We start from the raw sequence: 27,809 nt of genomic DNA, 5'->3' as shown, positions 1-27,809 counted from the left end.
GCCATTATTCTAACAAGATTCACACCAGATATTTACAACAGAGATAATTGCAAATTTTCAAAATAAAATTGTATTAATGTTATAATAAATTATATTTTTCGTATATTACAAGAATTAATAAAAAATTAAAATAATTATTTTTATTCCGAAAATTCAAAATGACATTTGTGAAATATTATAATTTTTTTTAAACAACGACTTTAGATAAAATATAATTAAATGATTCGAGGATATAAAAAATTTTTAATTACATTTATGCTTTCCATTTGAAGATGTTTTTTTTTATTCATCAAAAATTCTATGGACACAATTATTTATTCTCTACGGTAGTCTGTTGCATGGAGACTACTAAATCATGAAATTGTATTCTGGGAAATCCACACAGAGACGATAAGAGTGACGCACAGATATGAGAAAATTTAATTACAATAGGAAGTAATTTTCCTTTTTTTACCTATTCTTCAATATACGTTACATTGTGTTAGAAAAATAATTTGATGGTAAGGAAGGTCAAACATTATTCTTGTCGCGGCTCATAATTCGAGACAATGTCATATGTTTAAATTAAAAAATAAAAATAAAAGAAAAGGTAGATTATACATAGATATATATCTATTCATAATTTCATGTTTAGCATATGTTTGAAAATAAATATAAGATGATGGCTAATTTCAAATTTAAAAGCATACAAACGTGTTAAAAGAATATTTGTTTTTCAAATTTTAAATATATTTTACTATATCCCTAAAATGAACTATTATGTACTTGTATTGTTAATGTATTTTCATTGTCAGAGTGTTATTGGTCAGATTCCACCAATTTTTGGATCACAAGACCTAAATCTTCAAGGACCACCAATTTTTGGATCTCAAAGTGTAAACGATTTATGTACGTGATAAATAATTTTTTAAATATTTAAACAAAAAAATTATATGTTAAATTAAACAAATTAAATTTTAATTAAATAAATTAAAACTGATATAATTTAATAAAAAAAAATATAAAATCATAACGTCTGAGATGTTTGTTTTCTCATCTCTTTTTACTTTATCAAATTTTTATGTTCCAAATTTTTATTTAAGTAGTATTTTTATTTCATACCAAAATTCTCTTTGCATAATTTTTTTATCTAAGAGAATTCGAATTTTAATTTAGTAGAATTCTCATTTAATAGAATTTTAAGTGCTTTGAATTTTTAAATGCTAAAATTTCAAATTCACCTGAATCTTAATTTGTGCAAATTTTTATTTGTAAGATTGGTAATTTTTAAAAATCACACTAAAATTTTTCTGATGATTTTATAATCATCAATTTTCAATGTCAAACAAATAAAGATTCGTCTTTTTAAGAAATTCGTGCAAATAAAAATTCAAAGAAATGAAGATTCGATAAATTAGAAATTTTGAAATTAGCATCACTTAAAATTCTGTTGAATTGAGAATTAAATATTAAAATAAATTAAAATTCGGTTAAATTGGAATTCTTTTTAATTAGTCAGTTTGGGTCTTTTACACATATTTTCAAGAATTTTTTTTAATACAATTTATTGAAATCTCTTAAAACTTTTATATACAGTAAGATTCTTTGACTATATGAATCATCCCATACATTGGTGTATGTCAACGATTTAGCTGGCCAAAATTAAGTTGATGATTTTTATATAATCTGAAGGTGTGTACTTATAGTTTTGGGGTCGCTTTTCATGAATTTGTAGTCTGTTATAAAAAAATTCAAAATAGCGGATCCTATATTGGGGACTCATTTTTGAAAAATATATTAAATTCGTTTAAAAAATTTTGCTTAGGGGTTTTAGGGACGCTGAACACGAATCCAGTGTTAGATTTTAAAAATTCAAAATGACCGAACTTTTTTAAATTTAATAGTATTTACTTGTAACTCGTTACTCAGGGGTGTTTTTGGTGGCCTTGATTACAAATCAAGTGTTAATTTTAAACAATTCAAATATAGCGTTCTATTTTTTTAAATTTACGAAAATTGCATAATTTTTATGATTTAGGAGTCATACAAGAAGTAGCAAAACTTAAAAATTAGCGGTTATTTCAAATTGCATAGATTAAAGAAGATGATACTCTGTCTATCAAAACAAAAATAATGCCCGGGACTTACCGGGAAACATAATATAAGCAAAAACACTTTTATATGGCAGAGTTCGCATAAAGTATTTATGAAATAACCTTACAAACTAAAACCTAAATTACATGAGTTAAAATTTATTTTATAATAAAAGAAAAATATTGATTTAATGCTCACTTACCTGTTTTAAAAGTGGTCATGATTGAATTATATAAATAATTATTAGTTACAGAATTATTTAAACTTAAAATGAGTAAACAAAACCATGACAAACAACAACGAATTTGATTCATACAATTCATCATCTTCACGCGTCTGCGCAAAGCTTATAGGTCACATCTTGTTAATGAGCTATCCAAGATTTTCTATGTGTTTTTGTTTTTTTTTTAAATAATAAACTTTACAAAATGGATTTTGAGTCAGCTAAATCGTTGAAATTTTCCACTGTACATCCCCAATTTAATGTTAAAATTTATAAAGATTTATATTTTAACTTTAGAAATATGCAACCTGCCTTACTGCCGTGTTTAAAAAAGACATTAGATACCCTGGCGGATTCGATTTGCGTAATGTCTACTTAACTAAGTGGACTTTAGGTAGACATTAGGTAAACATGTAAAAAAACGTATAGAAAAGCTATTAATCGACTTATTATGATAAAAAAAAGTTGATAAAAGGATAAATGAATGTTTATAGAGTAAATTCGTACAAAATTTGTAATTAATAAAGCATTAAATAATTAATAATGAATGGAAATGTGCGCGAGGTACCTGATCAGTTCAGCTGTACAATTATTTTCGTGCTATTTTCATGAAAAGAATATAAATTAACTGCAAAAACAATTGATATTTATAAAAAAGTGTAAAATTGATTTAATTTGAGTGTTTGCAATACGAATTATTAAATAATAATTAAGTTTTTATCAAATGTGAATAGTGTTGTGAAAACCTGTGAAAACTAATGAGTTACTACTATACCGATCGCATATGATAATAAAAAGTTCTCGATGAGTGTAACAAAAAAGCTGCAATTTAACCAAGTACATAATTTCCGAGATTGCCAGAGATGGCGCCACCAGTTTTTACAATACAGTGCGAGCATGTTTTCTTCCAAGCTTTTGCTTTGAAAGAAAATAAAAAGTGAATTTTAAAATGCAGAATAAAGTTATACAAATAATTATTGATTTCATAATTGTTTCTCGTCCAAAATTACGGACATGATTGCAGATTTTTTGTTACACTCATCGAGAACTTTTTATTATCATATGCGATCGGTAATGTAGTAACTCATTAGTTTTCACAGGTTTTCACAACACTATTCACATTTGATAAAAACTTAATTATTATTTAATAATTCGTATTGCAAACACTCAAATTAAATCAATTTTACACTTTTTTATAAATATCAATTGTTTTTGCCGTTAATTTATATTCTTTTCATGAAAATAGCACGAAAATAATTGTACAGCTGAACTGATCAGGTACCTCGCGCACATTTCCATTCATTATTAATTATTTAATGCTTTATTAATTACAAATTTTGTACGAATTTACTCTATAAACATTCATTTACCGTTTTATCAACTTTTTTTTTATCATAATAAGTCGATTAATAGCTTTTCTATACGTTTTTTTACATGTTTACCTAATGTCTACCTAAAGTCTACTTAGTTAAGTAGACATTACGCAAATCGAATCCGCCAGGGATAGGATATATTTTTAAATTTGCCCTTTTTCATTTTTTATCTCAATATTCAATTCTCAATTCTTTTTAATAATTAATAATGTCAAATACGATGATATTTTAGATTATGTTTTTGATTTCTTATAACCCATATGCCAATAAGAATAGAAAAAATAGCATTTTAATATAAACATAATTTATTACATTTAATTAACATACATTAAATAGTAATTAACTCGAAATATTAACCTATACCCTAGTAGAAATTTGTCCCAGTAATTATCGTGGCACTGGACAGTTGCGCTAGAAGCTGTCTAGTAACTTAACACTGCCCTGACGGATTTGATTTACCTAAATTCGACTCAGCTGGGGCGAATCTAAGTCGAATTTAGGTAATTATCAAAAAAAAGCTTTAAATTGATGAAAATTTATAAAAATTAGTATTGTGAGGTTAAATGAAAATTTATAGAGTTAATTTTTGTAAGAATTTTAATTATTAACGTGATAAATAATAAATAATCACTTGATATGTGCAAGTGGTAACTGTAGATTTTAACTCGTTGTCAGTTTTCATAATATTTTCAAGAAATTAGTGTAAAATGTGTGAAAAAATAATTTATATTTAATAGAAATTGCAAATTTTATTAAATTATTTTATTATTTATCGAGCACAGTTTAAAATAATTGCAATTTAATTTTAAAAAAAAAGTTTTCTTAAAAGTGATAAGAACTCTACTATACCGACAGCAAGAGGATATTTTCAGGTAAGTAAAGTTATTGTAGCGTGTAGTTTTGTTTTGACTACAAGATGTCGCTTTATGTTCTATAGATTAGATATAAGATAGAACAGAGATGAATATTGATGAATATTTGATCATGAGATTCGATCCGTGGATTCGATGTTCCTGTCTGATCACTATAGAACATAAAGCGACATCTTTTATTTACAACAAAACTACACGCTACAATAACTTTACTTACCTGAAAATATCCTCTTGCTGTCGGTATAGTAGAGTTCTTATCACTTTTAAGAAAACTTTTTTTTTTAAATTAAATTACAATTATTTTAAACTGTGCTCGATAAATAATAAAATAATTTAATAAAATTTGCAATTTCTATTAAATATAAATTATTTTTTCACACATTTTACACTAATTTCTTGAAAATATTATGAAAACTGACAACGAGTTAAAATCTACAGTTACCACTTGCACATATCAAGTGATTATTTATTATTTATCACGTTAATAATTAAAATTCTTACAAAAATTAACTCTATAAATTTTCATTTAACCTCACAATACTAATTTTTATAAATTTTCGTCAATTTAAAGCTTTTTTTTTTATAATTACCTAAATTCGACTTAGATTCGCCCCAGCTGGGTCGAATTTAGGTAAATCAAATCCGCCAGGGTGCAACTGGCTAATTACTCGAATGTAATGTCACGCTTTTTTCGTCTAGTTATTGTCTAGCCCAACTTGATAAATTCTGATCAACGGTCCGTTAGAAAAACTAGACAAATTATTTCTTTTAAATATTCTCAAAATTTGTCTAATATTAAGATTTACTGTAAGAAACTAATTATGCAATAATAAATTATATAATTACATTAATTTTTCTAAATTATAATCTAAATTATTTGAAGAAAATATAATGTATAGTAAATTGTTAAAAGCATAATATTTGTCAATACTGTTTAATTTTTAATTAAAAAAAAAATTTTTACTTGTGTAAAAGGATCACAAATATTTTCTGGTACACTGAAACATCCACTTTTTGATTGCACTGTAATGACGACTGAAACAAATATTTTTGTATTACTAATTTATTATACAATTATTATTATCAACTTTTAAACACGAAGAGAACGCAATTTCAACGAAAAATCTCGGGGGTAACGGGGAGCGAACACGGGTCCGCTTTTACTAACGATATCCATCAAACGAAAAATATAGCAGATATATTTTAGTTCAGTGCTGTAGCTAGAAATTGCATGCTTTATATAAATATTTTTACTATTATCTGCCAAAATACATATTTTAGAATTTTAATTTTTTATAATTTACTGAAAAATAAATTTACACTTGAAATAACAATTTTAATCAGCACAAATTTCATTAAACCATATGTATTAAACAATAGATATTTTAAATTTTCTAAAAATTTAAATTTAATTTTTTACAACTTAATTTTAATATTTTATAATTAAAAATTTTTTTTAATTTAGCTATTAATCCACCTATTATTAAAATTATATATTTTATTTAAAAAGATTTTAAAAATTTAAGACATAAAAACATTTTAATTTAAAAAAATAAAAAGAGAAATAAAATATAACCTATCTATGTAACAAGGCATATTTTTTTTATTGCATTTTGACATTTTTTAAAAATAATTACTATGAAAATTATTATTTATTGTTTTCTAAGTGAAAAACTCAACGAAAACAGTAATTTTTATTGTTTTTTAATATCAAAGAATAGCATTTATAGGTTAGGTTTTCTAAATTACACATTTTTTTCAATATCAATTGAGAATAAACTTTCTTAATAAAAAAATATATGATATATAAATGGAACAATATACAAAATGCCAATAATAGAAAATAGAATAATTTAATTTATAAAAAAGAAAAACATACTAATATATTCAGAAAACATGTGAATATAGATTTTATTTATTTATTATATTAAAATAATAAATTATGTTAATTTATATTTCCCTGAATTAATTACAATTTTATTATTTAAGAAAATAATGAAATAATATAGTAGTTACATGAACACAGATTTCTAGCACTTTTTTGTCTAGTTATTAGACATGTACTGCAGCGCTGCTGTCACGAAAGAAGACGAAAGTATAATTTCTAGAGACACTAGACAGTGCCATTCAAGCAACTGGACAAAAATTGAATCTAGCCAATTTCAAGTTCAACTTGAATGTTTTCTAAGACTGTTGGTCAAGTAACTTTATAGTAATTGTCTAGTTTGTCTAGAATCAGCGTCCACGAGTAAAACTGGCCAGTTACTAGAGTATTTCTAGTGCTTCCATGACAAATTTCTACTAGGGTAGGTTTTGATGCCTATTTAAATTGATGTTTAATTTATATTTAGATTTGATTTGTTAAATTCTAAATAAAAGAGAAAAAGTTATCCTTGATGAACAGTCTTTGTAACCTAAAAATGAAAATATTGCACTAAAACAAGAATAAAATTTAAACACCAAGAAAAGAATTTAGAAATAAAATAGAAATATTGATAAATATTTTAAATAGCTTGTATTAAATGAACAAACAGATTCTTTATCTTTTTTATTTTTGCATAAATTTTATTCACGTACAAATTTAAAATGAAAACTTTGAAATATTCTGTTGTTAATTTCCTTCTTCTTTCCCTTCTCCTGGCTATTTTTTTGTTTGAAGCCTCAAAAATATTTAAACACAATTTTATCAACAATTTAACATTAATAATTCAAATTAAATTTTCATTCTTTACATAGATCTTTTTAGATTAAATTCTTACGAAACTGCACTTTAAAACTTAAGATAATAGGCAGTTGGGTAACACACCTAAATAATGTTCAAGTTTTATGATTTTGTCTGGATAGTTGTCGGGACTAGACTAATAGTCTAGTCTTATGTTGTTTCTCCTTCATAAGATTAGAGATGTAGCAGATTTGGCTACGGATTTAGAACTAAATGTAGTGGCTTTGGTGACAAATTCAGAACTAATGTAGCAGCTTTGGTGACTACTTCGGATTTGATTCTCCTAGCGTTTATGACTCTTTTTATACAGGATTTTCACAAAGAGGAAGAAAGAATTCTTAGCTGTTGGTTGCATCTTTTCCACCCTCTTACAAAGAATGACCACCTAAACATCATAAATTAGAGTGAATTTCCTTTCGAAGTGAATGAATATATTACCTCATTACAATAGCGTAAGAGAAAACACGGGATGATTGATTTGTATTTGATATTTAGTCTCATTATTTAACGTATTTTTAAAATATGTTTAGTGAATATAATAAAACGCACGAATTAATATAAAATTTAATATATTTCGAGTCTTATTGTAAGTTTTTTTGCAGTTATGCGTTTACACCGTATAAGTTTAAATATGTAACCAACTTCAGACTATTTTGAATTTCATATGTAATTATTTTTTATCATTTAATGTCAAAATGTATTTAATTGAGACGTATGAATCTGACTAGGAAACAAATTTATCTGAAATTAGTTAGGTTTTATTTTCAGTAATTTTACATATTTAATATTTTTTCTAATTAATTTTACTTTTTAGTTTTTAATTCAATTTTTAATTTATTGGAGCGAAAGAAACTATATTACATTATTTTTGAATTTTATTATTTTGTTATTGAAAGTAATATTTCAAGTACTTTTGAATTTTTAAAACAGAAAAATAACCCCAAAATGTAACTAAAATCTAGTAAGTATCAATTAAACAATGAAAATTTAATTACAAATAAACAAAGTTTGCATACGAAATTTTTTTAATAAACATTTTATTATAATATATAAAATAAATAATATTTTTATCCTAAAATATTAATTTTATTTTAAAGATTGCGTCAATTGTTTTTTCATTATGAATGCAGTTATGCTATTATGCCTGTCTTTCATTGCCAAAACTGCAGTTATGCGATTAGGATTATCACCATTTTCTACATAAATAGTTACTTAAATGATTTTTTATTTATAAAACTTTGAAAAGCATTACTAAATGTTATAAAATCTGGTGTTATCTCAAATTTGATAAAAATGTCAGTTATGCTGTTATGCCTTTCAACCACAGATTTATAAGATCAGAAATGTATTCCACCTTATTTGGTATCTTTTAGAAATACAGAATTTGTTAGAAAAATCTTTGTATTGTCGCGAATGAATTATTGATTAAACAGTACTGTTACAGCAACGCAACTATAATATTAATTAAATAAAATGTAACAAATCGTTACAGAGACGTGATGGGAGTTACAATAAAATTATTTTATTTTTGCAGCATCTTATATTATAAATGATGGTAGACAAATTATCAATACAGGAAACCAATGTTATTGTACTTTGACTTCTTCTTGTACTGGATTTCCACTAGTACCGGGAAGAGACAACTTTAATATTCGTATTGTGAATACAGTGAGTAAAATTGTTTATCTTAAGGCGCATTCAGACCTCTCGGCTGCCTGCCTGCCTGCTGCAGTTGCCATGGTAACATAATGGGAGTGAGTGAAACAGACGAAAAATTTAAATTTTCTGCTTCACTCACTCTTATCATGTTACCATGGTAACTACAGCAGGCAGGCAGGCAGCCGAAAGGTCTGAATGCGCCTTTAGATAATTTCAAGTTTTAATCCATACTTTAACTTTAGTTAAAATTATAATAAATATAAAAGTCTGTAATAATATTAATTTTATAATTAATTATGTTAAAGGGACCATTAAGTCCTGAATCATGTCCAACTAATTATGTACTGTGCTGTTCGGGAATACCACAGACAACTAATCCTGTGTGCGGAAGAAGAAAAGTGGCAATAACAAGTGGAGTTGGTGATGTAGCACCATATGGAAGTTTTCCATGGCAAGCTGCAATATTTGATCGTCTAAGTGACCAATACATCGGCGCAGGAGTTATAATTACTTCAACTCACATTCTAACAGCAGCACACAAAGTCTACAACTTGTAAGTAAGCAAATAATTATTATTTAGTTTATATAAATAAGTATTTTTTCAAGTGTACCTACAGAAGTAACACTCGTTGATTTTAATGAAAATGGTACCAGAACAAAATAAGCTTTCGCAACATAAATGTAAGCAGATGGAAGATTAAGAACTATTAATTATAAAAAAATTTTCTTTTTCAGAAATAATAACTTCAGAGTTAGACTTGGTCTTTGGACATTATCGGCCTCAACTTACCCATACTTTGAAGCTTATCCTCTGTTCACAGATATACAAACATATTTTAATCCAAATACTCTTCAAAATGACATCGCTATTATTCAACTTGATAGAGCTATTCCGTTTTCAAATTATGTTAGTATTAATACTGCATGTCTTCCGACCACTATTCCTGCTGCTGGCACAAGGTTCTAATTAATTTATTTAAAAAAATTGATTTTAAAACCGCTTTATTAAAACAACGTTTAAACAATATCCTCATAGGATCAAAATATTTAGGATATCCTACAGACTTTAAGTCCCAAAAGTACTCACCCATCTCGAATCTCATGAGATATTAATTCTACATTATTTTTTAAGTATTTCAATTTAAATGGGAAATTACATGTCCATTGTATTTAATTGTGCAACCTCGGCAGTTGAGTCCTAAAACCGTTAGCTTTCTGCTTCCTAGCTTCTCGAATTCTTTTGACATTGTTTGTTGGACATGTTCTACCTGGATAAGTCAATTTAAATTGCGGATTTCATGAGTCATCCTTCGATCCACCAACTGCACCTTATTCACAAATTTGACTGCCTTGATACCCTTGTCGGTAAAGGCAATCTTGTCACTTTCGATTTTGTTTAGACAGTCTCCGTAAATCCGAGGTCAGTCGAGAACAGTCCGAAATTGACATAAATTAAATCAGCGAATAGCCTGGAATTATTTGATTTTAGTTAGATCAAAAAACAATATAAAATGAGTCCAGAATTTGTACGTACACTATCCGCAAACAGTATGCAACAATCCGGATTAAGTAATGTCAATAAACTGAATCTAACATAAGTCAGTTGTAACGTTTGTAATTGTAATTTTGTTGGAAAAGTTCGTCGGAATCAGGATTCGATAAATAAAACAATAAATTTGACTAATTAATTATAGACAACTATATTTTAGAAAAGGACAAGAATATAATAATGACGGAATCAGCGCACGGAACATTAATTGTTCGGAATCGAATTACATACAATAACGCTCAGTCTCCTTAACAAATGTGAAAAGATAAATTAACGCCGCTAGACACAATAAAAAGAAAAGGCTTACGAATAATAATAGAACATATGATAGATCGATTAGTAACGAGAATAATTCGCTCATCCGCGGAATTTAAATAATGAAAAGAAACGAAAACGAAATAACGCGAGTCGTAATATCACCGGAGATTGTATTAAGGTCAGAGGGAAGCTTTCGAAAATGGACGATCACCCCAACGATGCTCCTTGCAATCTCCACTGGTTCGGCTGATCCACCTGTCGTTCGCCGATGGCAGAGTAAAACTCTGGGTGAAGGAATCAAGAGTGATACTCGAGATTCAAGAACAATAAAACAAATTCCTGGAGTCTATTTAAAAAAGGATAAAACCCTTTTTTTACGTGGGAGAGTAAAACTCTCTTTCGATTCTCTACCGAGTAAAACTCAATATAGAGGATATAGAGGATGCTCGAAGAGTGAAACTCTTCGTCCTGAGTCAAACTCAGTTCTGAGCTCTTGTTGTCGGACGTGCTGCTTTTATATCGGTCCGACCGGCTGAGAAGCGGTGGGGGAACTCTGAGGTCTGAGCGCCTGGTGGGGGAAATTTCTTGGGTTGCGCAGCGCTAAGTCGGTTCTCGGTCGTTGGCGCGCAACTTTTCGCTCCGTGCAGTGGGGCCTTTCTCCATCGTCCGCGCTTTTTACCTATACGTTTCGTTATTGATTTTTTTTGTCTCTCAGTAATTTTTATTCTAACGGTCATCACAAAGTAATGATCTGAAATCTTTATGTGGAAAATCCGGTATTAGTCCACAATAATCCTTATTAATTCTGGTAAAAAATCTTAATCCGAAATGAGACCCGAAAAATTCGAAATCAATATGTACAAAATCAGCAGTCGCAGTCTAAAAAAAAATCTTAATTAGAAAAGAGTCCGAATTAATCGGCAATCTTTGTGTAACGAATCCGGATTTAGTCAGATCTAAAATCTTAATTGAAAATTTGGAATGTTAAAAATCTGATATTAGTCCACAACAATGACGATTTTGTACATATAACTTTTGGATTTTTTCGGAATCATTTCAGATTAAGATGTTGTGACAACCTTGCGCGTGATTTTAATAATTTTATTAAATTTATTTAATAAATAGAAAACAGGTTCGACTCGCGGGAGAAATATAAATTAAGAGATCTTCATAATTACAGTGAAGGATGGGAAAATGAAAGAAAAGATTGCGAGACGAACATTTATAAGCGAGAAAATAATATGACTAATCAAATTTACCAGAATACAATTTTGATTATCGGCGCGGCGATCTCAATAAATAATCCAAAAGAATGTTTAGCTCACAAAACAACAATAGTAAAATATACATAGCGATTTCTCGAAATATTCTCTAATTACAGACACAAAAATCTTCAATTACATGTAATTATTATAATTATGGTGCAGATGTGAGCAAGGCACGAGATCGGTGTGACTTTGTCGTCTGCTAGTTTAGTTAATATTTTGGAATGTGGAATTTATTCGAAACAGTCCGCATTAGAGTCGGGTTTCTATTATCCGGAATTAGTCCAGTTAAGTCCGAAATTAGTATTATTTGTGGGACTAGGTAATCCGGAATTAATACGATCTTATCCGAAATTAATTGGATCTCATACACAACTAATAAATTCAAAATGACTTCTACTGAATCCGAAATTAATCCGGCCTGTGTAATCAGTAAATCTAGAATCTCCATTCACTAGTTACGTTTGATCGAACTAACTTCGAATTAGATCTGATTAATTCCGGATTTACTGATGCTTACCCAAATCGGGAAGATTTCAGATTTAGACGGACTAATTCCGGAGTAATTCCAAATTCGGAAACAGTTCGGAATTTTTATCAGGGATGTTAAAAAAATATTCTCCCGTCACATTGGTTGAAATCAAAAATGTTATAGGATGAATAAAAAAAAGACCTTCTATTTCAGCTAATGCTGAAGAACTTTATTGGGACGAGCTATTGTGAAAATTGAAAATCTTATTAGAAATTTCGTTTGTAATGTTATGATTGACATTGGTCAAGGGTTTCTCCAAGCAAATATTTTCTTTCTCCTAAATGATTAACAATATAGTTAAATTAAAATTATACTCACACTTGTGATTCCAACAAGTGTTATATTGCCCCTGAAATTTTTATTTATTAAATAATAAAACCTATTTGTTTGTAGGTGCTTTACAGCTGGATGGGGAGTAAGTTCTTATAATAATGGTCAATATCAAAATCCACTAAGAGAAGTTGAAGTTCCAATTGTTGCACCATTAGCGTGTGAAACTAGATTGCGAAATACAAGACTTGGAGTTTTTTACAACTTAGATAGAACTAGCTTCATATGTGCTGGAGGCGAACCTGGAAGAGATGCTTGCACTGTAATAGAATTATTAATGACATAATACAAATTATTCCGAGAATCCTAAATCGATATCTTTGTTATTATTTAAAATACGACCTAGTGATAAATTCTTAATTCATATTTTTAATTTAATATTGAATTGAATATTCACTCTTTATGATACGTAAGAATAACAATTTGGTATTTTATATTTATATTAATTTTGTTTTAGGGAGATGGTGGAGGAGCCCTTGTTTGCGAAGTAGTTTCAGGTCAGTATCAAGTTGTCGGTTTAACAGCATGGGGAGTTGGCTGTGGAACACTAAATGTTCCAGGAATATATGTTAATGTATATTCATATCTTACTTGGATTAGAAATTATGTTTCAATTACAGCAAATGCTGGGTAATATATTAAAAATCTAAAGTAAGTCAAAGAATATTGTACATGAAATTTCATATTAAAATAAAAAAAAAATTCTGTAAAGTGTTATATTAAATCATTACATCCAGATATTTAAAATATCTATTTTTATTTATAGAGATTAAAATTTCAAAATTTACTACATTTTCTAATGAAATATTTTACTTACAAACAAAAGAAATCGATTATTTTTAAATTTCTTTAACAATTCAACCATTAATAGTTCAGCAACAAATACAGTAGAACATGTAATGTATCCAAAAGCAAGAATAATAAGCAAATTATTTAATTGTTGACCTTGTTTTGTTTTATTTGAAGTGCAGAAATCTTCTTCATTTATAACGTCTGAAGAATTTGAAGGTATTTGCTGCCATTTTTTTCCCATTCCAGTTTCAATATATCTTTGTATTAGTGTATCAAATCGTTTTACATATGGTGAACCTGGAGACATATATATACTACTAACAAAAACCCATAAAGTTTCATCTAATATTTTCATTATTGATTTGCCACATTTATCTTGAAATCTATTTATAAAATACCGTGCATAATCTTCTCGAGAAACACAAGATAAATTCTTATTCAATATCATTTGATTTATGCATTCTTCTTCGGTAATTCTCATTTTAATGGCCTTATTTAATAATTTTCTAATGTCACCTTCAGAATTATTATACAACATATCAGCATAATTATTGTCAATTATTATCTCTAGTCCAGATTGTAATACATCTTGAACTGATTGATATTTAGATTTTTCTTCATTATTAAGACCAAATTCAGTGAATGACATATATATGTAAGTTGAATGAAAAAAGCAAGCCCACATCATTGCTGCAAATACAATTCTTTCCTCTATTCTTGTTGGCTTATGTGGTGTTGTTGTATTAAGAACTAATTGAATCATATATATTGCATGCCATTCACGAAGGTCAAAATTTAATAGATGCGTAACGATCCACATAAATGCTACTAATCCCAATACCGCAAGTCCATCTAGTATTTTCCAACTGTGCACTGGTGGAGAAATTTGTGTAACTTCTGGAACAACTAATGAAAGAGGAATTATTTTAGTCCCTTTACTAAACTCATAAAATTTGTTATCACAAAGAGAATATCTAGGATGCTCAACAGCTGCAGCTTGTATTTCATTATTTAATAAATTACGATAGAAACCCATAATATTATTTTTTCTGCAACTTAAGATTCCCCAGTTATTGATAAATGATTTTTCCAAATTGAAATTCATATTTTCCGATAGAGTAATCATTTTAAATGCACTGAATCCAGAAAATGAAATAATATCCCCTGATTTGTTCAATTTTAACATAACATCTGGAGGATAGTTATGAAAACCTACTTTTATTAAATTGCCCTTTAAATCTTTTGTTTTTTCAGGAAACCAAACAGTACTTAAAGTTATATTGCTTTCAATTGTAATATTTAAATATGGATTGTAGTAATATAGCATCGCATTTTCTTTTTCAATTTTTTTCAATAAATATTCCTTTTTAAATTCAACATTCTGTACTTCAACGAATGTCACATCTAAAATTAAATCCAACCACATTGTTTCCAACAAATTATGATATATTGACTGTTGATTTTGAACAGAATTTATCATTTTAAAAATAATTATAACAATTTTAGGACGTCTTTTATTTTCTGCAATTGATGACATATATTTAGAGAATTCTTTAATATTGTTAATTCGTTCAAAATTTGTGATTAAAATAAAAAGGCTTGAATCTGGACTAAAACTTGAAATTCTTGAAATAATTTTAAATTCCTGATTAAATATTTTCATGGGTAGTATTTTGGAAATTGATTTCACAAAACTTTCAATTATTAGAGGCAAATTTTGTTTATCATCAATAAATAAAATTGTTTCGTAAACAGCAGATTTATATTTTATATAATTTAATAAACTTTCTTGCCACGCAATTTTTTCATTATTTGCCTTTACATAACATATAAAAATTAAACAAATAAACGTGCATATTTGCATTTTGACCGACATTCTGAAAATAAAAAATTATAATTAAAAATGAAGGGAATGAATGATTAAACCTTTTTTCAATATATATATATAAAAACAAAAATATCAGATTAATGTATTTTTAAAAAGAATTAAAAGGACTTTTGTAGTTTATTTTTAAATAAAGAGCCTAAAAGATTAAAAAGCAAATGAAGAATTTACTCACATTAAACTTAATAAATTTGAAGTTTTTTGTAATATTTTTCTTCGGCAAATAATTTAGTATCACACGCGAAATTGAATGTTAGTTAAGGGATCGATGTCTGGTTATGGAAGAATTGGAATTTTATTTATGTTCTGCGCATGCATTTGTTTTAAAGGTAATTGTTTCTTTCGGAAAGCAATCAATAATGAAGAAATAAAATTCCATTTAATGTCTGTTTTTGCATTTATTATGTTTGTATTTATATTAAAGTTTTATCTTTTCTTCAATGGGGAATAGAGTTATAAGACATAATGCTACAATAAATTTTCAATAACTACAATGTTAAAAATAGTCAATTTTTTGACCTGAAATCCGCAAATGTTTCTATTCTTTTAGTACTTTACAAAAAAAAACAATAAAAAATAATCACACTTACCCAATACTCCCATATTATATTTTCTAAATATAATTAAAAACTAAAAACTACTGCGCCATAAAAATTGAGATCGACCCATTTTTAACTATGAAAAAAAATCGTTTTATTTAAATGTAAATATCTTCGGTTCCAGTGGATGGATTTTAATTTTTTTTTTTTAAATTAAAGGTAATTAATTTTCCAAAATCTTCCAAATTACACGAAATCAAAAACAATGTCTAGCTACGAAACAGACTCAAAATTAAAAAACAACTAAAAATTCTATTAAATGACAGTAACTATTTCCAAAAAGTTCTAACTTTCCTATAGAAAACTTTAATAAACTCAATCACTAATTTAACAATATAACCAAATAAAAAATAATTTAACCAATGTAACAAATTACAAATATATTTTATTGCCGTCGCTAATGACCCTGTCAGTCGATGCGACGTTTTAAAAACTTAATAAAAAAAATTTCAATGTTATTATTTTTTAAAGATTGCTGATTATATAATAAATGTTAACATTTAAAAATTAGAATATTCCTCGACTTTAAAGCAAAAATTAATTTACATCATTTTCTTGAAATGAAATTTGTTGAAAAGTATTAAAAATTGACAATTTCAACGTCTAAAAAAACATTATCAACCTAAAACAACCAAATTTTTATTGTCATATTCTTGTTCCCTGATGTCTAAACTGTAGAAATATTAATTTGTGGTAATTAAACTTAACGGTATACTTTTAAAAAATTTAGTTTAAGCCAATTTTTATTTTGAAATCCCATAGAATGACAAATTTACAGTTTATTTACAATTGCACAATTAATGTTATAGTTACTAAATAATTTTTTAATTATTACATTTCCTATATTAATTGACTCTTCTAACTTTAATCCATCTTTTAAAATACTTTTTCTTCATTATACTCTGGTAAATTAATAAATATGTTTCAAAGAAACGGAATGTTAAAACAGCTGGGTTAATCTGCAGAAATATCCAATCCGCCAGGGTTCATAAATTAATTTCATAACTTACAATAATGCGTTATTATACTCAGCCAAAAATTCCTGTACAGAATCCTTAAAGGATCCCTAGAGGTTCCTACATAGGATCCTTAAAGGTTCCCTGTAGGATCCTGTTAAGAATCCTAGGCAGGATCCCACTAGGATCCATTGCAGGATATTAGAACAGGGATCCTGTACAGGAACCTGTGCAGGAACATTAGTTACTTAAGGTTCTTTTGCAGGTTCCTCTGTCTAAAAATTTAAAACAAATTTCGAAATAAAAATTCCTGTACATGAATCTCCACAGGATCCCAAGCAGAAATCTTTGCTCCTGAATTTTAACAACTTTACTTGTTGCGCAATATGTTCCTATGGCTCCTACGTCTGCGCAATAGATTTTTTTTAAATTAAATGTATCAATATATATTCATCACAAAATTAAAAATTTGTTTTTATTTTATTTAAAAAAAACCACCTTCGATCCTACGTAGGATCCTCTTATGGTTCCTACAAATGTTCCTTAGCATATGAAAAGAAAGTGTAAAATTTTCCTTTAGAGGATCATGCGAGTGTTCCTGTATAGGAGCCTTAGCATGAAAATATTTTTATACATTCTCTTGTACATGAATCTGCAAAGGAACCTTAGTAACTAATGTTCCTGCACAGGTTTCTGTACAAAATTTTGTACTGGATCCCTGTTCCAATATCCTGCAACGGATCCTAGTGGGGATCCCGCGTAGGATTCTTAACAGGATCCCTCAGGGAACCTTTAAGGATCCTATATAGGAACCTCTAGGTATCCTTTAAGGATCCTGTACAGGAATTTTTAACTGGATACGGTTATATGTAATACCCTGTAAGGACTCTGTAATAAACCGGAATACTTCTGTAATAAACCGAAATACTTTTGCAATAAACAGTAATTTTTTGTAAGTAGTGTAATAACAATGGAATAATACTTTAATTCCATTTAATGCAATCCACTTTATTATTTTTAATTTATTATTTAAAGCATAATTTCACACCTTAGAACTTTGGAAAACATTAAAATGATAATTTTATGTTGCCTAAATTTGTTTTTCTATTAAAAAAATTGTTGTTGAGTTACTTTTACAAAAATTTTTCTTAATTTTTTTAGATTTGAACTTTAAAGTCCTCAACTTAAACAAGTATTTTCCAATGATGGGATTCATTACAAATAATCGATTTTTCATTTATATACTTTTATTAGTAATCTACAGCAGTTATAACAAAATTTTTACTTTAAATATTAACACTGAGGATATGTACCAGCCCGTGTGGAAATCTTCACAAAGTCGCCTAAAGTGAGACTGGGCGCCAATCTGGGCCCAACTTGGCTTCCCAAAGTTTGAAAAATGAAGTAATAAAAGAATTAAGTTAATTAAATTATTATTTAAATAATATGCTGAACAAATATACAAAAAAGCACAACTGTGAAAAGCTGAAAAAAATGTTTGTTTTTCATTGTACTTGGGAAAAGTTTGGGTCAACCCAACCTGGCCTGAAACTGGGATTTCCCAAAGTATTCCCAAACTGAAATTTAATTTAATATTCTGTTATAAATAAATAAAAATCTTGAGAAATAATAAAACTAGTTAATTATATTTATATTTAATTTATATGCCGTTTGGAGATTTTTCCAAAAGTCAATATGGGCAAAATTCACATTTAAGGAAAAATAAGGAAATTGAAAACTTTAGTTAATTATATTAATGCTTAAATAATACCTTCCCTGAATAAATAAAATGTATGTCAAGTTCTTAGTTTTTAATTTATTGAACTAACCCAAGTAGAAATGTGCCACTGGCATAGTACTGACCCAACACTGACAGAATTGCGCTTATCTTCATGCTCGAGGCAGAGAAGGGATACCTGGGTCCTTAAGGACTATAACTCCCGATGTTATATAAGCATATCCATTCTCTAGCGGAAGCACTGCCGGCATGTTGAAACGGCGGCGATTTGGCAAGCCGCCTCGCTACCGATGCACCATGGGGAAAGAGGAGGGAAAAATTGCCGTTGTAAGGTCCTTAGGGACCAAAACGGCGAAGAAGACCGGGTGCCCTTCCAGGAGGAGACGGTTAGCATTGATTCCCTTCGCCCGTGCAAGTAGAACTTGAGCGGAAGAAGGGAATCAAAGTACCCAGCGGGGACCTCGTGGAGGTTCCGTCTCCGAGCTAAGCTCCACCCACCGATGGTCTGGTGGTCACACACACTCATTCACACACACACTCATACAATAGGATGCCCAATGAAATGGCGGAACGGTTAGTAACATTCATCTTGGACCCGATAACACCCCAACAGGAGTGGGCGTGAGTTAGCGAGGACAAGAATCCTGCACTTCCAAACGGGGACCACGTGGAACATCCGCTCCCAGACCGAAGTGTCAGACCGCAGTCTGAAACCACAACGGTCTCACCCTGCCTCCGGACGAGGAGGCGTACTGCGTTCAAATTTCCCTCTTTAGTCGCCTCGTACGACACGCGATGGGATACGGGAAGACAAATTCTCCGGCCGGACTTCCACGGCCACCTTGCACGGGGAGGGTCCCATTTCACATGGTGAACACCTGGCAGGCGTAGTGCGTTCATACATCATCGGTAATGTCCCATCTCAGCGTCTCCGTCGAAGCGGTACTTAGCTAGATGGGTACAACCCTCCGCACCCATTTTAGTCGCCTTTTACGACATGCAGTGGACTACAGGCGCCCTATTCTGAAGCCGGGAGCGCCACGGCGGACCCAACACTGACAGTCAGTATAACAGTACTGACTGCCGTACTGGGTCAGTAGTGGGCCAGCCCTGGGTGGTAACGCTAACCAGTTCTGATTTTGTCCCGCTCACCAGTACTAACGTAGTACTGGAATAATACTGGTAAAGTACTCATCCGGAGTTAAAATCTCATTTTTTTACAAAATACTATATAATACTCTTTCCATTGCAAATTTCATCCTTATAAGCTTATTACTCCCATTTTTACCACGAAAAGGTAATGTGAGGGTAATAATAGTTAATTTAATTTAGAATATATAAACTATTATTAATAATAAATAATTAAAATAATAATCATATATGTTAATTTAATTATATTATTTTTAATAAATTAATTTACAAAAAATATTTTTGTGTTGTAATTTTTTTTTTTTAATTCATACTATTTAATTTTTTTTTACTTTGCACTTATACTTAATTAATTAATTATTTAATAATTAATATTACAGATAAACAAATATTGTACTTATAACACTTAAAACTAAGAATGAAAAATCTCGCACGCATGAGGGATCGAACCCTAAACCCTAAGAACGCAAGTCGGATACGCATACCACACAGCCGCGCTGACTTGAAGCAGTTTACCCTAATGCAAAAGTTTTCATTTCGAAGACCGTATTATCTATTGATCACGAAAATAAAATGTATTTATTCTTAAATTTTTTTATCTCACAAAATTTTTAAGTAATACAAACAAATATATTTTATATATATAATAATAATACATTACAATTACATCAAAAATTTTGAGAGAAAGTATTGGAAAGAAATTAATAAACATATTTTTTAATAAAAAATCATCGTTTTCTACCTATTGGAATAATTTAAAGACTTTTTCATTTAATGTTTTTTTACCACCGACATAGTACTGATTCGGTGTGAATGACAGTGTTCTGCCAGTACTGGTTTTAATATTTGTTTACCTTCGATATAGTACTGATTCGGTGTATTAGTCAGTACACTGCCAGTACTGAAAGTCAATACCGACGGCCAGTATTGGATCAGTACCATACCGGTGTTTAATTACGGCGAGCTACGGACATTTCTACTTAGGAAGCTAATTAATAATAATAACTTAGTCGTTTTTTGAGTTTGGGCTTTCCCACTCTGACCCCATTCTCAATCATTTATTTCCTATTTTTATTCAATTTATTAAAGATAATTTAACATAATTTTCTAATTTAATAAATTATTTAAACAAAATTTTGACTTCAACGACAACTATAATTTGGTACTTATTAATCGAAATTATTACTGGTAAAAATGTTAAATTATAATAAATGAAATTAAGTAAGTGATTATATTTTAATTTATTGTCTAACCTAATGATATTTTTCACATCTGGTCTGGTCCCATATCATCACTATCAGAACTTCTTAAAAATGTTCAAACAGATATTGATTACGTGGCAAAATGGGCGAGAGATAATGGCCTTGCCCTTAACTCTGATAAGACTCAAGCCATGGTTGTTTCTACGTCTGGTTACCCTAGTAATGATGTGTTGATGGGACTTCCCTCTCTTACAGTAGGAGGAACTCCCATCATATACAAGAACTCGGTTAAAGACCTCGGTTTGACCTTGGATCGCTCCCTGTCGTGGGGCGAGCATGTATCTAATATCTCACGTAAAACATTCATGGTTCTGCAACAGCTTAACAAAAGTAAAGATTCACTCCCAACATCAACTAGAATATTACTAATCAAATCCCTTGTCCTCCCTTTTCTTGATTATTGTTGTCCTGTATATGATGACATTACTGATGAATTGAATAACAAGTTGGAACGGGCCCTAAATGCTTGTATACGCTTTATTTTTGACTTACCCAAATTCGAGCATATCACACAATTTAGAACCAAATCTGGACTTCTCAATGTTGCAACAAGAAGACAATTTTTTATCGGAAATTTGCTTTTTAATATTTTTTCAAATAAAATTCCATTTTATCTATTCAACTTCTTTGAGTTTAAAAACACCAATGAGGAAGCTCGACGCAGACTCCGAGAAAGTAAATCTCCTTTAGTTATTCCACAACATAGAACATGTAAAATGCAAAGATCCTTTATCGTAAGAGGAGCAAGATTATGGAATAAACTTCCAACTTCAATCAGAGAATTATCGACGCAATTTACATTCAAAAAATGCTTTTTTGATTTTCTATTTAAAAATAATGGCAAGGTATTTGATGTCACGTATTGGTAAATTATTCATGCATTTATTTTATTATTTTATTATTATTATTTTTTTTTTTATCTTCTCTTTCCTCATTATTGATTGTATGTAAATAACCTTCATTTTTTTTTATATTTTCTTTAAATTGAAATTCAGTTCTATTTTTATTGTTATTTTATTATTATATTTATGTTCTTCAGTTTTCTCATTATTACAACTTTATTGTTATTTAGCTTTAAGTTTTTTTTTATGTTTATAAAAGCAATGTAGATATTACTATTATAATGTATATCATCGTAAATGTACCTTTAAGGGCTCTTTAGCCCTAGGAACTTTTTTTTGATAAATAAATAAAAATAAATAAATAAATAATTGTATGATATAAATGATACTGAAAAATTAAAACTTGTCTGCAGGTACGCGTCCTTAGCATAGTGGTTAGAGCGTTAATCTATAAGTCCGTGTGTCGTAGGTTCGATTCCCCTCGTGCGCAGTTTTGTTTATTTCATAGGTTTGCGTTATTTCTAGGTTTTCATTTATAAGTTGTACCAAAACTTGAGAATCTAATACATACACTATTATTTAATTTTTAAATTATATAAATATTTTTTTTTACTTTTTTTACTATATACATTGTTTGTTAGTCGTCATCTTTAATACAATTTCATTTAAAAGGAAATTATATTTATTCATTTAATTTACTCTTTTGTTGTTAAATTATTTATATAATTATTAATTAACAATTATAAATAAAAATGGAACAACTCAATCTGGCCCCAGCTGGGATTTCCCAACCTTGGAAAATCTTTGGGATTAGCGTTACGCGCCCAGTTTGGACGTTGTCTGGGTTGCCCAGTTTGGACATTGGGAAAGCCAGTCTGGCCCAGATTGGGGCCCAGTCGACTTTTCCACACGGGAGTTTCTAGAGTTATAGAAAGGAATTCAACTGTAATTTTTTCGATACCTCTCTGGGGAATTAAATACAGTGGACAAAAAAGGAATTCATAGGAATTGAAAAAATTTTTTAATGCAAGCCTTTATTACATTACACTACAGTACAATCATTTGTCCGCCTGTTTTTATTGATTAATATATTTATTTATTCCAAAGCAATAGAAAAAATTATTACTTCGACCACCGCCATAGACATTTTGTTAAATTTGTAATTTTATTAATATTACTTTACTCAATTATTTCAATTACATTTGAGTCATTGGTTTACAATTTATTAGTTATATGTATTTTTAATATAAAATACAATTGCCTTGTTTGTAATTGAAGAAGTGAAAAGTTTGTAAAACCCTGTTAGGTATACAAAAGAAATAAATTGTATTGTATAAAATACAATTGCCTACGAAAATATTTTATATCTTCTTGTTTAATGTAATAAATGAACAAAGTAATCCACGTCATCAAAAATCACTCTTTTATAATCTCCCATTACAATAATTTTTCACAAAATTTTGATTATTATTACTAATCCACAACTCGATGAATTCGTTAAATAATACTTAGCATTTATTAAAAAAAAAATGTAAAAAAAATTATTGAGAACAATAATTAATTAAATTATTTAATTAGTTTTGAAATTACTTTTTGGTTACAGATTTAAGTTACTTAATAATAATTTATATTAAATATTCTATGTTTTTATTATTTAATATTTTTATATATTTAGTCTTAGGGGAGGGTGGGGCAAGGATAGTTAAGGGCCAAGGATAGTTAGTGGCTCTAATACAGACACGGCTCGTCAAAAAAACGGGTCATTTATCATGTACACTCGTCTTAACACCATAAGACGACAGTAAAAATTTGAGCTTGCGGGGACACTATTTGTAGAAGCTACGTGCCCATTTGTGTTAAATCTCAGTTTTGCTAAAATATTTTCACCTTATTTTTATTATTCAATCTTATTTTTGCGGATATAATTTATTAAATATATTTGGTTGCGTAAATGTTTTCTGGTGTAAAATTTTGTGCTAAAAACGAATATCATATTCATTTTTTTTTTAAAAAATTTTTTTGTACTAAAAATTTGTGATAATTCGAAAAAAGCGCTCACGGGGCAAAACTAGTTAGTGCCTTGTTGTAATACTTATGACAAGGTAATGTCTGGCTAATACAATTTTTTAATTGCAAACGAAATGCTAATTGCTTTTTATGGATCGCGATTTAATAATTTTTTTGTTTTTCAAAAAATTCACAAAAAACATGTTTTTTTGATAAAAATTATCATCCTTAACTGCTAAGTTGTATTAAACATGATTCGATTTAATTAGAACAATAATTTTTATTGTTAAGTCTTGACAAATATAATTCGATACCTTGAAACAATGGAAAATCAAATTTCATGATTTTTTGTATCATTCTTAGTAAAAACAAATTTTCAACTATCTTTGCCCCACTAGTGGGGCAAGGATAGTTAAAAATTTTTTTTTACTTTTCCAATATTATCTCGAAGGCATTGCAATCTACAAGAAAACAATGTGTAGCAAAATTGTAGCTAAATAAACAGGCTTTCGAACGATACTATTCTTTTTCCGATGCCAGTTTAAATTTCACGGCTAGATCCAAAAATATCTTACCTAACTATCCTTGCCCCATTCTCCCCTATAATTTATTTTTGTAAAATAAATTTTTTAAAAAAACTTAATATTATAAATTATTTTATTTAAATAATTTATTGATAATATGACATTTTTATATAGAAACAACTGCATCCGACGAGAAAATTTTAAATGCCATCTTGGATTATTGTTAGAAGAAAAATTTTAATTAAATAATTAAAATTTTTTAATTGCTTTTTTAAATTAAATATATATGAAAAATAAAAAATGAATATTATTTCAATAAATTTATTTCAGTACATTGAAAATTTTTAAATTACAAGTTTCTCCAATTTTTTTGGATTACGCATACACCAGCATATATTAGTTTTTTTCTTAATGTTTTTTATTTCATTTATTATTTTCAAAAGTCAAAAAATTCGACCCTTGCTTTTCTTGCTTCAACATCTATTTAAATTTATTCAAATTGTAAAATATAAAATTAACAAGATTTTTTTTAACATTTTCAAAAATTTAAGGATTTGAAAAAATTGATAAAGTATAGAATTGAAAATTAATAAATAAAAAGGAAAAGAAATAAATGTAAAAAAATCCACATTTATTGAAAACTAAATTTACAATTCTAGATTTTTAATAAAAACAAACATATATAATATATATTAAATAATTAACTACATACAAGTAATAATAGAAATTCCATAAAAAATTAGACCATGTAATTTCATATTGACTTCTATAAAGTTTTCATTTATACCTATTATTATTGTTATTTTTTAATTTACCAAATCATAATTTTTTTCCAAAATGTTTTTTTTTTAAAGGAAGTACAAATTTTCGTCGACTAATTAGGAAAAAAATTATAAGAAACGTAAAAAAGAATAAATAAATGAACTTTTTGTAAATCGAAAATCAATTTCAAATTTTCAAGGTAATAAAATAGCTGCGCAGTAGTTTTCTATAGCTTATTCTATAGCTGTGCAGTTGTTTTTCGCATGTATGGTCAAATTTAGCTTAATTTGTATCTGAATCTAATTCATATTTTTCCCTAAACTTTTTCATTTCTCTGTATGACCGTGTTACGAATTTTATTTACTATCCTTGTTTAACCTATTTTCCATGTCGTTAATGATGATGCTTTGATTTTGGGTTTGGATTCTAAAATAACAGTATATAATTATTAAAATTTAATAAATTTTATATGTTTGATTGACCTTTACCGATATATTTAAATAAAAATAACAATCTCGTTAAATTATGGAATAAATTTTTTACAAACTGAAATATGTGCTAATGTGCGAAATCTTCTGAATTAAAATAAACGATTACAAAGTATTTCGTTATACGTCATACACATATTGTATATATTTTGTAATTGTCTCATGAAAAATGTGATTATTAATGCAACGTAAACATTTGATCATCGTTTTTAAAAATTTTATTGCAGAAAATTTTAATTACTTTTAAATTGCAAAATGAAGATTATTAACTTTTATATAAATAAAAAAATATAGGCACTTTTTTTAAATATTTGAAATAAAATTGTCATTAAGAGATAAATTTTCCATCGACAAATTGTATTTCTTTTTTTTAGAATAAAAAATAAATTTCTTTTCCTTTTATTGAATATTTAAAAATATTTTTTTAAGACATTTTTTAATCAAATGTTATAAATGTAAATTTTTCTTTCTGTAATATATATCGGACTTAATGCTGATGATAATATTAATAAATGTTTGTGTTACCTATACGAAAAATTTAAAAATATTGACAATCGTCTTGCGTGATTTTTATTTGATGAGTTTGCTTTATTTAAAAAATATGTATTCAAAACTTACGAGAATATGGGTCATTAATATTGAGAATTAAATTAAGGAACCTTAGTAATCAACGTGCACGTTGTTTAAAATTCTTAAAAATTTTCTTTAACTATTGTTGATAAGCAATTCTTTATATATAGAGTAAGAATTTTCCCTTCCGGAATGTTTAATAAAAAGATGAGAAAAATTCGATCCTTGGAAGGAATAAAATAACATAAAAAATGTATGTTATTAATGTTGTTTATTTCCACAAAATAAAAAACGACGTTTCGATGACTTGGTTCGTCGTCATCTTTAGGTTAAATCTAATAAAAATATTTATAATTTTATTTAGAACACCACATTATCTTTTTTTTATAAATAATAAAAATACACAAATAATAACAATTACCAATAATAATTAGTTGAACCGTTAAATCTTTACGTTAGAAAATTTTATTTTGCTCAGACTAAGTTGGCACGTCAGGTTTATAGACACGTAACATTTTTAAGACAGCCCTTGCTGAATCTAAGCAATGAATTTACATGCAATTTGAATTTAAATACATTATGGCTAGTACTTCTGAATTTAAGACTCATCTTAAAATACGATTTACTTTTTACAATGTACTACTGATTGAGCCGCTGTTTTATTTTTAGTTTTTTTATGCTCATTAATACGTGTTTTTAATGAACGTTTAGATTCTCCAATGTAATTCGCTGGACAGTTTTTACAATTAAATTCAGAAACTATATTCGCATCATCCCACTTGTCAATAGGATATTTATCTAATTTTATAATACATCTTAAAGGTTTATTAACTATAGAAATAGTATGTATATTGTATGTTTTTAGACTTTTTGACAATCTAATGAAATTCGAGTTATTATAAGGTAAACTGACTTTAGGAATTTGTTTATATAAAAGTGCTTGTGAATTTACAATATTATTATATTATTATTTTTTTACGAAATTTAATGCTGTTTAAACGAATTTCGGAGTTTTTTTTTAAATCAACTTAAGTGGATAATCATTGTTTTGTAAAATGTTATTAATTTTTTATTAAATTGTCATTGTAAAACAAATGATGTGATAATAACATTGCTCGGTCTACAAGGTTATATACAATGTTTATTTCTTTTTACAATGGGTAATTCGAAAAGTAATTGTTGAGTTTTCCAGAAGAAAATCATTTTTGATACCAGTTGTATGTAATGATATTATTTTTTATAATTATAGAAATATCTAAATAATTGATTTGATTGTTATCTTCTTGTTCATAAATGAATTTTAATTTATTGTGATAAGAATTAAAAATTTCAATGACAGGGTTAATATGATCTTTATGTATACATAAAATAGTGTCATC

The 27,809-nt window shown here is 27.9% G+C and overlaps 3 protein-coding genes across 4 annotated transcripts in view; 1 reads left to right on the top strand and 2 right to left on the bottom strand.

Annotated features, from left to right (window-relative positions):
* The window catches only part of LOC127278159 (uncharacterized), a 134,156-nt gene that overhangs the window by 64,619 nt on the left and 41,728 nt on the right, over positions 1-27,809 (bottom strand). The gene's annotated exons all lie outside the window — the stretch shown is intronic.
* Positions 225-13,572, top strand: LOC127278156 (phenoloxidase-activating factor 2-like). Of its 2 annotated transcripts, none has more exons than XM_051299720.1 (6): positions 225-888; positions 8,798-8,931; positions 9,291-9,475; positions 9,658-9,882; positions 12,920-13,118; positions 13,314-13,572. In XM_051299720.1, the coding sequence occupies exons 1-6, from the start codon at positions 750-752 to the stop codon at positions 13,488-13,490; spliced, it is 1,059 nt and encodes a 352-aa protein (XP_051155677.1). In that variant the 5' UTR covers positions 225-749; the 3' UTR covers positions 13,491-13,572. The 2 variants fall into 2 exon arrangements, with proteins under 2 accessions (XP_051155677.1, XP_051155676.1); XM_051299719.1 differs by having other exon boundaries at positions 232-888; positions 9,228-9,475; positions 13,314-13,569.
* LOC127278095 (uncharacterized) lies at positions 13,653-15,809 on the bottom strand. Its single transcript, XM_051299627.1, has 2 exons — positions 15,709-15,809; positions 13,653-14,554 (listed from the first exon to the last, which is right to left on the bottom strand). Exon 2 carries the CDS (start codon positions 14,466-14,468, stop codon positions 13,653-13,655), a length of 816 nt encoding a protein of 271 aa, XP_051155584.1. The 5' UTR covers positions 14,469-14,554; positions 15,709-15,809.

This window comes from Leptopilina boulardi, unplaced genomic scaffold (genome assembly GCF_019393585.1).
Source record: "Leptopilina boulardi isolate dan_hultmark-lab unplaced genomic scaffold, ZJU_Lbou_2.1 LbouV2_195, whole genome shotgun sequence".
NCBI classification, from domain to species: Eukaryota; Metazoa; Arthropoda; class Insecta; order Hymenoptera; family Figitidae; genus Leptopilina; species Leptopilina boulardi.
The sequence above is the reverse complement of the archived record's forward strand: the minus strand, read 5'-3'. Positions and strand labels throughout refer to the sequence as shown.